The sequence below is a fragment of the Haliotis rufescens genome, unplaced genomic scaffold (genome assembly GCF_023055435.1).
Source record: "Haliotis rufescens isolate VD_foot unplaced genomic scaffold, xgHalRufe1.0.p SCAF_4, whole genome shotgun sequence".
NCBI classification, from domain to species: Eukaryota; Metazoa; Mollusca; class Gastropoda; order Lepetellida; family Haliotidae; genus Haliotis; species Haliotis rufescens.
This window is the reverse complement of record NW_025964112.1, coordinates 50693142-50707555: the sequence shown is the minus strand read 5'-3', so window position 1 is coordinate 50707555 and position 14414 is coordinate 50693142. Positions and strand designations below refer to the sequence as shown.

The 14414-nt window shown below is 39.8% G+C and overlaps 1 protein-coding gene across 2 annotated transcripts; it reads right to left on the bottom strand.

The window, feature by feature from the left end:
* Positions 1–202: 202 nt before the first annotated feature.
* Positions 203–6830, bottom strand: LOC124150984. 2 transcript variants are annotated; one of them, XM_046523203.2, is made up of 2 exons: positions 6749–6830; positions 203–1915 (listed from the first exon to the last, which is right to left on the bottom strand). In XM_046523203.2, exon 2 carries the CDS (start codon positions 1892–1894, stop codon positions 503–505), a length of 1392 nt encoding a protein of 463 aa, XP_046379159.2. In that variant the 5' UTR covers positions 1895–1915; positions 6749–6830; the 3' UTR covers positions 203–502. The 2 variants fall into 2 exon arrangements, with proteins under 2 accessions (XP_046379159.2, XP_046379166.2); XM_046523210.2 differs by lacking the exon at positions 6749–6830 and adding an exon at positions 5736–5807.
* Between the last annotated feature and the right edge of the window lie 7584 nt (positions 6831–14414).

Genomic DNA, 14414 nt, shown 5'->3' with positions numbered 1-14414 from the left:
GATTGTACTTGTTGTTATCCTGTCTGGATATTAAGGGCGTAAAACAAGGACTGGTCGGCGCGGAGTCAGTACACTGTGTCTGAGTGGAGTATTCTTGTTAAACTGCGGCATGGTATCTCAGTGGGCTAGCACTATAAATCCGCATCAGTCCGGACTAGTACAAGCAGCCACACACACACGTGTATGCACGTCACTATAGAAGTGCAATAATCTTGGACGCGACGTGAAGCCCCATTTCACCTCACCATTTCATGATAAACTTACGTCAAAGACAAAGCAAAGAGTGAGTGAGTGAATTTTGTTTTATTCTGCATTTAGCAGTACTCCAGCAATATTACGAAGTGGACACCAGAAATGGACAGACATAGTTCCATACTGGAAATCGAACCTGGGCCTTCGGCTTGACGAGCGATTACTTTGACCCCTGGGCTATTCCACCAGCCCACATACCAATGTACCACCTGTCCGTTAAGTTGCAATATGTGACATTTCCTTCGAACTTTCACGAACAGCTAATGTTGAATATCTTGATATCTCCGTTCCATTGAGCTACGTACACAACTCCATTGGCATCGATGTCAATGCTGTATGGGCCAGTTATTCCGTCCGCCTTTACCAGGTACTCTTTAGCAGCATTCCCATCTTCAAAGATTTTCACAATCTTATGATTGTCACAATCCACAACCAAAATATCTCCTAACATATCCAGCGCAACCCCCATTGGGTACTGAATGGGCACGTCGCCCTTCCCATGGTACTTGAAGATGACATCGCCAGACACCGTCAGGCACGTGATCATCTTCCGTTCACAGTCTGACGTGATAATGTTTCGTTCAGGTGTTGTACATAAATAGAAGGGATAGTCAAAAAGATGGTCACCCTGTCTATCCTTATCGATAGAGTGGAGAATATTCCCTTTGTAGTCCACAATGTCCACTGAGCCTGGGAATATCTTGTACGTACTCACTGCCAAGGTTTCTGAATCCAGCATGCCAATACCTCTGTAGCCTTTTGAAGTTTTAATATCCTTGTCTCGTTTTAGGGTAGGGGTTATTTTGTAGATCCTGATTATCCTAGAATCTGGAAGGGTGACGCCGACTTTGCCATTGCCTACTTTAGCTACCCCTCTTGGTTGAGTTGGCGTGGATTCGCGACTGTAAAACGAAAGGTCTTCCCGTTTGTAAAACGATTTGACGCATTTGTTGGACCTGTCTGTGACCACAACGACAAAGATTAACTCCACGTTCACAACAGCGATGTCGTTCAGTTTCGGATTCGTCTTGTCGCCTTCTACCTTCGTAGGAAGAATGCTTGTCTGGATAGTCCTCCCGACGAAGGGTTCATCACAGCAGTCGGTAGGAGAATCGGGGGAGGAGGAACTCAAGTAGCGTTTCATCACACTCACGCCTCGATCATCGTAGACAGCATCTACATCTCCAAACGGCAAATTATTCACAGTTCTCATTAACTCCCCAAAGTTGACACTGAGGTTTAGGTCAATCAATCTTGGTTGCTCTTCATCGTATGCTACCCCAATTTGTACACGCTTCTGTGTCAACGATCTTTCGGCTTGTGTTGCTTCCTCCAGAGAACCTGACCGCGTCAGTTCTTGGATATGGTCAGCAGCATGTCTGGTTTCAATAACCGATGCCTCTTTATCCCTGATATCCAGAAGCAGCTTCTCTCTCTCGGTGCAGAAGATGTCATTGAGCCTCTCTACAAGGTCTTCCTTCTTTCTCTGCAAAACCTCCTGCGTCGTCTCAAGGATGTGCTCCAGCTCCTCCTCCACCCTGTCCCGCTTGGTGCTGAGGTAGTCCAGCCGCGTCTGGTAGCTGTCAATGTCTGACTCCATCTGCTGTAGTGGGCTAGGAAGGTCATCATGAGTCTCCTGCATCTTTCGGTATTACCTCTTCAGCTGAAAGAAAATGGGAGGAATATTAGTGAGTTCGTCCTGTATCGGCCTAGCTACCGGTATTACCTTTACAGCTGAAATAATATGGATGTTAGATCAGTGAGTGAGTCCTGTCGTTGGCGAGCGAGAGCATCGTGAGTCTCCTGCATCATGCTGTATTACCTGTTCAGCTGAAATTATATGGAAGGTGTATTAGTGAGTGAGTCCTGTATCGGTGTCATCGTGAGTCACCCGCATCTTCTTGCGGTATTACCTTTATAGCTGAAATAATATGGATGTTATACAAGTGTGTGTGTGTGTGTGTGTGTGTGTGTGTGTGTGTGTGTGTGTGTGTGTGTGTGTGTGTGTGTGTGTGTGTGTGTGTGTGTGTGTGTGTGTGTGTGTGTGTGTGTGTGCTTTAACGCCTCGAACAGTTTTTGGAACAGATGCGGCAAGGGATGAAGATCGTTGACGTTTATGACTTTGGAATTGAAGAAACATAACAAATGAAACGATTTAGAGACATGTCTAAAATGACTAGATCTAGTGACGCACATGGCATTCACAGATTCAGTCACTGAGTGAGTGAGTGAGTGAGTGAGTGAGTGTGCTTTTACGCCGCTTTTAGCAATATCACGGCGGGGGACACCAGAAAAGGGCTTCAAATATTGTACCCATGTGGTGACTCGGACCCGGTTCTTCGGCGTGGCGTGCGAACGCTTTAACCACTAGGCTACCCCACCACCCGATTCAGTCACAATAACTGGCGCAAAATAATTCGACCAACTGACAATGGCAAACTGAACAGTTGTTATGGAACATTATTATATTTAACGATGAACGCAAACTGAATAGGTTCAGGCAAGATGAATATGGTTACTGACAAAAACAAGATGAACAAATTTAGCATTGCATGTAAAATGAATAGCAAAAGACGAATAGATCTAGTGATGTACACAAAATGAATAGGTATCGTGACAAAGGTATTATGCAAATTGTAAACTACGGGTATAACGAACTCAGAGGGGCTCTAACTTTTGTTCGTTGTAACCGTAGTTCGTTATAAAATATACAGCAAATGACCGGGACAAAAACGGACAATTCGTTATATCCGTCAGTTCGTTATAAGCGTGTCCGTTATAAACTTAGTTTACTGTAACGTCATACGTTGAACAGGTTCCCTAGTAATAAACACCAGTACAAAAGTCTGACTATGCATGCCTTGTGCTGAATTGAACGTGACAGTAAACCAATAGTTTCCTATCAGTCGTGTTGAGGATGATATTCAGGTCATGCATGTCTCCCAGGCCTGCATAAGGAAGTATCAGTATGTTTTCAGTCCCCGGTTGTATAGAAAAGCAGGAAACCAACTATTATCTGTCATCTGAGGAAGTGAACTACACACCACTTATCACACAATGACGGTTTAATAAATTTGCACTTAAATGGGTTTTTTAATTCGGTTCCTACTTCATCGATAAAGCGTTATCCTGCTCATTTTATTTCTAAATTTATTTTATTTTATTTTTTAACCGTCCTGTACTCTTTCATTCTGTGACCTTTGATCACTCTCTTTAAAACAAATATAAGCATAATATACTTTGAAGTGCTATTATAAATTATGAGGGTATGAATTAAATATTCCAAACGTCAACGTCTCGTAGTTGCGTTGTACTTTGAAAGCGACGTGCATAATATATCCTCGGAATATTTATTGTGAAACTTACAGTTATTTAAGCTTTTGTCCAGTGGACACAGTTTATTGATAACAACTTCTTTATATTACTGTAACACTGCAGCGTTAGAAACTAACAGTTTTCGTCCACTTGTCCTTATAATGATAACATATAGCAAAACCCTTATAAATGGCAATTTTCTACTAGTCCTTATGATACCTTTACCATTGGGCAGTTTGGCAAGGACTATAGGACTAGTGCCAATTTCTAACCCTGACTGTAATGGCGACGTTTCGGTATAGATCCTCATACTGTTGTCAAACAAGGCTGAATAATGAACAAGGTACCGACAATAAATACATGACACTTTTTTATGGATAGCAACTTCTTTTAGTCTTTGTTCTCCCGAATTCTGAATGCCCATCAAAGACTTCGTACAGAATATGTATAGGAGGTGGAGGATTGAAATAAATAATAACATACAGCATGATCGACAGTAAACACATGATGGCGAAGCCAATAAACAGAAAGCCAATTAAACAGGAGCCAATTTTCAAGTATATACTTTTTCTCCAGCAGTTTATAATCTTTGAACTGATACAATTTATATACGAACAAACTGAAACCTCTCTTACTCGATATATTGCTTAATACGAAGTAACGCCATGTTCCAATCTTTATCCACACAATGCTCTGCTTTATTCGAATTTCGAATAACTCGATAATTTTCCAATGGTCGACATGACACAGGTGCCGATGTGTTGCACAAACAGGTAAGGCTTGTCAGATTAGATAAGTATCCTTGGATGCTATACTGTAGTATTTCATCTGATATCTTTTGTAACAGGACCAAGTATGTGACAATGAGCACATAAATCACGCGTTACGCGATAGTGAGATGACGCCTTGTCTACCTCAGAGCACAATCATAGACATCAGATTAGATAACGGTAGAGGATGAAGGCCATATGATAATAAACACAAAAAGAACTTGATCTACAGATGTGAAATATTCATGCACAATAGTGAGTGAGTGAGTTGGGTTTAACGCCGCTTTTAACAGTATTCCAGTTATATCACGGCGTGTCAGCTTTATGTGGGAGGAAAGCCCGAAGTGATGCAGGTCTCAGACGTTCACACTTCAGCGAAACCCACGAGCACTAGTATGGTGCTGACAAACCTAGAAACATAATCGGGGCGAACCGGGACTCGAACTCACAATTATAGGTTTCAGGCGTGTCCAAGGGACGCAACTCTGCATAGCGAATCGCAGCGCCTTAGACGAATGCTCCAACCGTAACCCCGCACGCACAATAGAGAAACATCACTATAAAACATCTACGGAGAATATAATCAGTCTCGGTTTTCTGCCGAAACATTACACTGGCATAAATGTAAACTAGTGGTGAAAATTATATGAATGGATTACTGAAAATCAAATATGACACCAGATGTTCGCGAAAAGGGTAATCACGTCCTGTTTAAGTAGATGTAACCTGCGAAGATGAAGGATTATTGACATGCACAGATAGTATAGTTTTTAAAGAGCGACTGCATTCTACGATCAAGTGCCCAGCTTCAGCCGAGGCCTTGACATTGTAATTAGAGCCCAGTGTTAAACTGGGACACTGTCTTTGTGTAATGAGGAGTATCATTAACTAATGGTTTGTGAGGATTGCACATCAAAAATAAAGCCAGTGGTTTTATCCGAGGGTACCGTCATCTTGTTTTCCAAAACCTGTTCCGGTTTTTGTTGTCGATCTAGAGTCCTTCTTCAACTTTCAATTCTTAAAGATATTGGGGTTAATTGGTCAAGTAAGAGACTGGTAAATGTAAATTTAAAATATTTTAGGATTCCTTGCCGGTCGGGTAATCTGTTGCTGCCAGTTGTGACATATAAAAGAAACGAAGTACGGGCGAAGGGATACGGTAACCGCTTCCAGTCTCACTCAAACTTTATTGAAACGGTTCATTCTTGACATTAATTAATGACGAGTGAATAATTGTTGTTTTATGACTCAGTCAGTGATATTAACTTGATGTTACAAAACAATGGTTTGTGTACCTAGATTCGGTTATATCCAAACCCCAGTCGTAGATGTCTGTCGCTCAATGCCGTGAAAAACACCATTCACACACCCAAGACGGTGGGTATCTTAACAGATTACCTTTCTATAAATGGCCCTGAATCCTGGTTCGCCCCGATTATGTTACTAGGTTCGTCAGCACCATACCCGTGCTCCTGGGTTTGACCGAAGTGCATCACTTCGGGCTTTCCTCCCACGTTAAGCTGACACGCTGTGACATATCTGGAATGCTGTTAAAGGCGGCGTCAAACCCAACTCACTAACTTACTTTATATGGCCAGTTCATGATTACCTGTTTGATATCAACATGATATAATAAAATGCCAAACAAACAGACCATATTTAAATTGTTAATATAGCAAATGTCAACTTCGAGATAAAGGTACAAAATTGTACAGAAAGTCACAGTTGGGACCGAATTCGAGATAAGCGGTCAAAATTATATGTATTTATTTGGTGAGGTGGGGGGGACTGGAAAATAGGTTCGGGATATCGGTACATTCGACATAAAGGATTTCGTGACAACGGGCTGACTGTAATTTAAAGCCACAAAAACATGTTCTTAATTATAGAAATCTCTGCAAAAAAAGACAGTCCGTTGTACGATTCCGACTATGTCATAAACATGTGTTTATGATTCACTATCAAATAGTGATGTTACCAGGTGTTCGAGAAAAGGTAAGCCCAGCCTGTCCTACCGGCGAGACTAACAAGCAGAAAAGGAAAGCGAATAACCGTTCTTCGTAAATCAACTGTTAAAATTCACGCAAATATAAACGTTACTAATTTCTTACAAACTTGCTGTTGGTCTTTGTAAAGGGAAGACATCGCCTACGAATCAATTAGACAGTGAAATTTAACACAGCACATGTGACATTGCCCTGAAATACACAGCGGGTCGTCGGCCCTGCAGTTTATGTGGTCACTGTGTCAATACATTCACACAGAGGCCAGCATTGATAACGTGGCGCAGTTTGGTTACCAAGTTTTAAAAAATCAAAATATCGATTCAGGGTGAAATGCTGTTACTTCAAACGATTAATTTATAAAACAATAACTCATTGACCCTCTGTGTTAACATGCAAAAACCTTACCTCTGTCAGTAACATATATTATATGGCGGTGTGTTTGGATTGCTCGTGACGTACTTCCGGGTTGCGATATCAGCCGGCTTCATAACGCGAATCTATGATTCATAGGAAATAAGGCGACACTGTGAAGGTCATTTAGACATGCCTCTGTGTTTTCATTTTCGAAGCAACTTTCCGGGTAGGCGTCAAGCATGAAAGTCGCTGAAAACTAAAATATCAAAAGGTGCCACGAGGTGAAATGGGGTTTAACGTCGCGTCCAAATTTATTGTGTGTGTGTGCGTGTGTGTGTGTGTGTGTGTGTGTGTGTGTGTGTGTGTGTGGCTGCTTGTAATAGTCCCAACTGATGCCGATTTATAGTGCTAGCACACTGAGATACCATGCCGCAGTTTAACATGAATACGCCACTCAGACACAGTATACTGACTCCGTGCCGACCAGTCCTTGTTAATGCCGAGCGCCAGACAAGGTAACAACAAGTACCATATCTTAACGTCTTTTGGTATGACGCGGCCGGGGATCGAGCCCCGGAAATACCGCTCTCCGGGCGGACGCTCTACCACTAGACCACGGAGGCGGTCAAAATATTAAAAAAACTGACGAAGTAGGTAAATAAATGCGACAGAGGCCATTTTTATTATCATTATCAATAAATGACAAAACCCTTTCCATGTGCATAAGAAATTGTTCATAAGTCCATTGTACAATACCGACTACATCAAGAACATGTGTTTATATATCACTATCAAACAGTGATGATACCAGGTTTTCGCGAAGAGGTCAACGTATCCTGCTCCGCCGGTCTACCCATTACAAACACATGCAAAGGCATGTCAATTGTTCACCCGAAAAGACACGGGAACATATGGTACAAGTCAAAATAGGGAATTTCATGGGACATCATGCAATGCATTCCGACCATACATCTAATGCATTTCATGAACCCGACAATCGTGATATCGAAACTTGCTCCTATTGTTCGCCTTTCTATGTGGCTGCAATAATCTGGATCCCTACGTTAAACTATGTTTCATCCCACCTCTGTATTATTACGGGCATGTTCTTTGTAGTGTGGGGGGAGGAGGGGTAGCCTAGTGGTTAAAGCGTTCGCTCGTCACACCGAAGACCCGGGTTCGAATCTCCACATGGGTACAATGTGTGAAGCCCATTTCTGGTGTTCCCCTCCGTGATATTGCTGGAATATTCCTCACAGCGGCGTAAAACCACACTCTCTCACTCACTCTTTGCAGTATGTGCGTGGTCTACTCACACCAATCATATACCTTCCATTTACAATGCCACTTAAAGGGGCACTTTCCTCGGGCCAAGTGGCAGACTGATAAAACCAAGTTTGTATATTTTGCCCTCAAGTTGATGATGACTATAAATCTGCCAGGCACTGGCTGCTCTGACTCCAGAAACTATGTCTCATTTTATTCGAATCTCTTATCTCTGATAGTTCAGTCCAATTCCTTCTGCCAGCGGGGGACACGGGTGGCCCAGTCGTCTAAGGCGCCGTAGCTCGCTGTGCAGAGTTGCGTCCCTTGGACACGCCAGAATCCTAAGATTGTGGGTTCGAATCCCGTTTTCCCCCGGTTATGTTTCTAGGTTTGTCAACACCATACCCGTGCTCGTGGGTTTCGCCGAAGTGGTAAACGCCTGAGACCTGCATCACTTCGTGATTTTTCCTCCCACATTAAGTTGGCACACAGGTAAATTGTTAAAAGCGGCGCTAAACCCAAATCACTCACTCGATCCTGGCTGTATGTACATGGACTGCTTCAATATTTAGTGGACGTCTGAGAGCCATTGTTCGATTGACCGTTACTTCATTTCAACAAAACAGAACCTACAAGCAGTAACTGTTTGGGTATGGTAACGCTGAAATTTGAGTGGAAAATCAGCATCTAATAATTTCGACAGTTTTTGTTTCTAAAAATGTACTATGTAACGCGTTAGGCCCCTATGATATTTTTTTATGTAATTATAAGATGTAACACGTAGTTTAACACATCGGTATCACGGTGTGTAAGTGACGTCGTGACGCACGTGCGTGCATGTACGTGTGAGTTAGCGTATGCGTTTTTGACAGTTCAGACATGAATGCAGCATATAAGGTTCTGAATGTTACCCGTGTGTTACTATATGTTACTTGTATGTTGCTAGGTGTTATCAGTAACTTACCATATGTTACCAATATGTTAAAAGAATGTAACTATATGTTACCTGTATGTTACTATATGTTACCAGTATGATACTATATGTTACCAATATGTTAAAAGAATGTTACTATATGCTACCTGTATGTTACTATATGTTACCAGTATGATACTATATGTTACCAATATGTTAAAAGAATGTAACTATATGTTACCTGTATGTTACTATATGTTACCAGTATGATACTATATGTTACCAATATGTTAAAAGAATGTTACTATATGCTACCTGTACGTTACCATATGTAGCCTGTATGTAACTATATGTTACCAGTATCTTACAATATGTTACCAATATGTTAAAAGAATGTAATTACATGTTTCCTGTATGTTACTATAGTTACTTGTATGTTACTATATGTTATCAGTATCTTACCATATGTTACCAATATGTTAAAAGAATGTAATTACATGTTTCCTGTATGTTACTACATGTTACCCGTATGTTACTATGTCACCTGTATGTTACTATATGTTACTATATGTTACCAATATGTTAAATGAATGTTGCTATATGCAACCTGTACGTTACTAATTGTTACCTCTATGTTACTACATGTAACCAGTATGTTACTTCATGTTACCAATATGTTACTATATGTTACCAGTATGTTACTACATGTTACCAATATGTTAAAAGAATGTTACTATATGCTACCTGTATGTTACTATATGTTACCAGTATGTTACTACATGTTACCAATATGTTAAAAGAATGTTACTATATGATACCTGTACGTTACCATATGTAGCCTGTATGTAACTATATGTTACCAGTATCTTACCATATGTTACCAATATGTTAAAAGAATGTAATTACATGTTTCCTGTATGTTACTACATGTTACCCGTATGTTACTATGTCACCTGTATGTTACTATATGTTACCAGTATGTTACTACATGTTACCAATATGTTAAAAGAATGTTACTATATGCTACCTGTACGTTACTATATGTTACCAGTATGTTACTACATGTTACCAATATGTTAAAAGAATGTTACTATATGCTACCTGTACGTTACTATATGTTACCAGTATGTTACTACATGTTACCAATATGTTAAAAGAATGTTACTATATGCTACCTCTACGTTACTATATGTTACCAGTATGTTACTACATGTTACCAATATGTTAAAGAATGTTACTATATGCTACATGTACGTTACTATATGTGACCAGTATGTTACTACATGTTACCAATATGTTAAAGAATGTTACTATATGCTACCTGTACGTTACTATATGCTACCTGTATGTTACTACATGTTACCAGTATGTCACTACATGTTACCAATATGTTAAAAGAATGTTACTATATGCTACATGTACGTTACTATATGTTACCAGTATGTTACTACATGTTACCAATATGTTAAAGAATGTTACTATATGCTACCTGTACGTTACTATATGCTACCTGTATGTTACTACATGTTACCAGTATGTCACTACATGTTACCAATATGTTAAAAGAATGTTACTATATGCTACCTGTACGTTACTATATGCTACATGTATGTTACTACATGTTACCAGTATATGACTATATGTTACCAATATGTTAAAAGAATGTTACTATATGCTACCTGTACGTTACTATATGCTACATGTATGTTACTACATGTTACCAGTATGTTACTACATGTTACCAATATGTTAAAACAATGTTACTATATGCTGCCTCTACGTTACTATATGCTACCTGTATGTTACTAAATGTTACCAGTATGTTACAACATGTTACTAATATGTTATAAAAATGTTACTATATGCTACCTGTACGTCACTAGATGTTACCTGTATGTTACTACATGTTACCTGTATGTTACTACATGTTACCAGTATGGTACTATATGTTACCAATATGTTAAAAGAATGTTACTATATGCTACCTGTACGTTACTATATGTTACCTTATGTTACTACATGTTACCAGAATGTTACTATATATTACCAGTATGTTGCCATATGTTACCAATATGTAAAAGGAATGTTACTATATGCTGCCTGTACGTTACATGTATGCTACTATATGTTGCCTTCGTTACTATCTGTTGCCTTATATTATTATATGTTGCCTGTATGTTACTATATGGTGCTATATAATGCCTCTATGTTGCTGAATGGCGCCTGTATGTTGCCTATATGCTGCTTTATGTTGCCTGTATGCTGCTTTATGTTGCCTATGAGCTGCTTTCTGTTGCCCGTATGCTGCTTTATGTTGCCCGTTTGCTGCTTTATGTTGCCTACATGCTGCTTTATGTTGCCTACATGCTGCTTTATGTTGCCCGTATGCTGCTTTATTTTGCCTACATGCTGCTTTATGTTACCTGTATGCTGCTTTATGTTTCCTATATGCTGCTTTATGTTACCTGTATGCTGCTTTATGTTGACTGTATGCTGCTTTATGTTGCCTACATGCTGCTTTATGTTGCCTATATGCTGCTTTATGTTACCTGTATGCTGCTTTATGTTGCCTGTATGCTGCTTTATGTTGCCTGTATGCTGCTTTATGTTGCCTACATGCTGCTTAATGTTACCTGTATGCTGCTTTATGTTTCCTATATGCTGCTTTATGTTACCTGTATGCTGCTTTATGTTGCCTGTTTGCTGCTTTATGTTGCCTACATGCTGCTTTATGTAGCCTGTATGTTCCTTTATGTTACCTATATGCTGCTTTATGTTGCCTGTATGCTGCTTTATGTTGCCTGTAGGCTGCTTTATGTTACCTATATGCTGCTTTATGTTGCCTGTATGCTGCTTTATGTTGCCTGTAGGCTGCTTTATGTTGCCTGTATGCTGCTTTATGTTGCCTATATGCTGCTTTATGTTACCTGTATGCTGCTTTATGTTACCTGTATGCTGCTTTATGTTGCCTGTATGCTGCTTTATGTTGCCTACATGCTGCTTTATGTTACCTGTATGCTGCTTTATGTTACCTATATGCTGCTTTATGTTGCCCGTATGCTGCTTTATGTTGCCTGTATGCTGCTTTGTGTTGCCTGTGTGCTGCTGTATATTGCCGTATATTGTTATATCTTGCGGTATGTTAGTGTGTGTTGCTGTATATTGCCGTATATTGTTATATCTTGCGGTATGTTAGTGTGTGCTGCTGTATATTGCAGTATATTGTTATATCTTGCGGTATGTTAGTGTGTGCTGCTGTATATTGCAGTATATTGTTATATCTTGCGGTATGTTAGTGTGTGTTGCTGTATATTGCAGTATATTGTTATATCTTGCGGTATGTTAGTGTGTGCTGCTGTATATTGCAGTATATTGTTATATCTTGCGGTATGTTAGTGTGTGTTGCTGTATATTGCCGTATATTGTTATATCTTGCGGTATGTTAGTGTGTGTTGCTGTATATTGCCGTATATTGTTATATCTTGCGGTATGTTAGTGTGTGTTGCTGTATAATGCAGTATATTGTTATATCTTGCGGTATGTTAGTGTGTGCTGCTGTATATTGCCGTATATTGTTATATCTTGCGGTATGTTAGTGTGTGTTGCTGTATATTGCAGTATATTGTTATATCTTGCGGTATGTTAGTGTGTGCTGCTGTATATTGCAGTATATTGTTATATCTTGCGGTATGTTAGTGTGTGCTGCTGTATATTGCCGTATATTGTTATATCTTGCGGTATGTTAGTGTGTGTTGCTGTATATTGCAGTATATTGTTATATCTTGCGGTATGTTAGTGTGTGCTGCTGTATATTGCAGTATATTGTTATATCTTGCGGTATGTTCGTGTGTGTTGCTGTATATTGCAGTATATTGTTATATCTTGCGGTATGTTAGTGTGTGCTGCTGTATATTGCCGTATATTGTTATATCTTGCGGTATGTTAGTGTGTGCTGCTGTATATTGCCGTATATTGTTATATCTTGCGGTATGTTAGTGTGTGCTGCTGTATATTGCCGTATATTGTTATATCTTGCGGTATGTTATTGTGTGTTGCTGTATATTGCAGTATATTGTTATATCTTGCGGTATGTTCGTGTGTGTTGCTGTACGTTGCCGGATGTTGCCTTGTGTTATTGTAGGTCCCGCACGTTGTAATGTTGCCTAAATGCTGAATGCGTTGCTATCTGTTGCTGTGTGCTGCCTGTGTGTTGTGTATTGCCTGCGTCCTGGTATATGTTGCCTGTTTGATGCAATATGTTGCCTTAAGTTGCCTGCATATTGCCTTGTGTTTCCGTTTGTTGTCGTATGTTGCCCGTATGCTGCTTTATGTTGCCTATATGCTGCTCTACGTTGCCTATATGCTGCTTCATGTTGTCGTAAATTGGACGACGTTATTTTTGAGAGGGAAGTGTCTAGAGTGAGTTGTTCCCCAATGATGTAGCTGGACAACGCAGATGAACGCAATGGCCGAACGATCCCACCCAAAATTGGGAAAGATATGACAATCGGTATTGGGAGAAAATGTGCAGATAACTGACGTGAACATTTTGAGAATACCAAACTGAACCCCCTGTAAAGTGGACATGTCCGACATTGCCGAGGTCGGATTGTATTCAGGGAGTCATCATTATTTAAATACGGGTAAATGTCTTAAAAGCTTTACAGTTTATAGACATCCTTAAAAAGGCTGTACAAAATGTTCATATCTCAATAAGAAATATACGTGGTCGTTGTATATCGTACAATAAAACACTGCAGGGAGAATAAACCACTCGGATTTATTTCTCATATAATCACTGTCAAATGTATTTCGTAACCTTGGTAGACTTACATGAAAAAAAGAATTCAAGTGAGCGGCGCACTGATTAAATGGTTAATTCTATATATATATGGTAACTAAGAAAACGATTAGTGAATCACATCCGATTGCAGGACAGAGAATGCAAACACTGTACACACTCAGTCACCTTAATTTATTATAACAAAGAATGTTGACTTTGTTGAACACAATCCACCTACCTGAAAAGCTATGATCGATCCATTTCAGACTTTTATATCAAATCACAAAAAGATTGACGGCTTACCAATGAAGACAAATATTTATAATATCGTTCTCTTTAAATTGCCTACCGGTTTGACACACACAATTCTTGGAGCATCAAAACATGTTTATATCACTACAATGACGAGCAAAAGTAACTGTACCAAATCATATATCAGACTTGACAAAAAACGATTAGAAGATATTATCCTGCGTCTGTATTCTTGAAATAAGCATATAAACAGTTAGTTATAATGCACGGCCAGCGACAATACATCACCCACGTGCACAGCAGGGACATCGGGGTATTTGTCAGTATCCACTCACTGTAAACACAATATGGTTGACATTAAAGTCACAGTCACTGCGGGGGCGGTCGGGTAGCCTAGTGGTTAAAGCGTTCGCTCGTCACGCCGAAGACCCGGGTTCGATTCCCGACATGGATACAATGTGTGAAGCCCATTTCTGGTGTCCCCCGCCGTGATATGGCTGGAA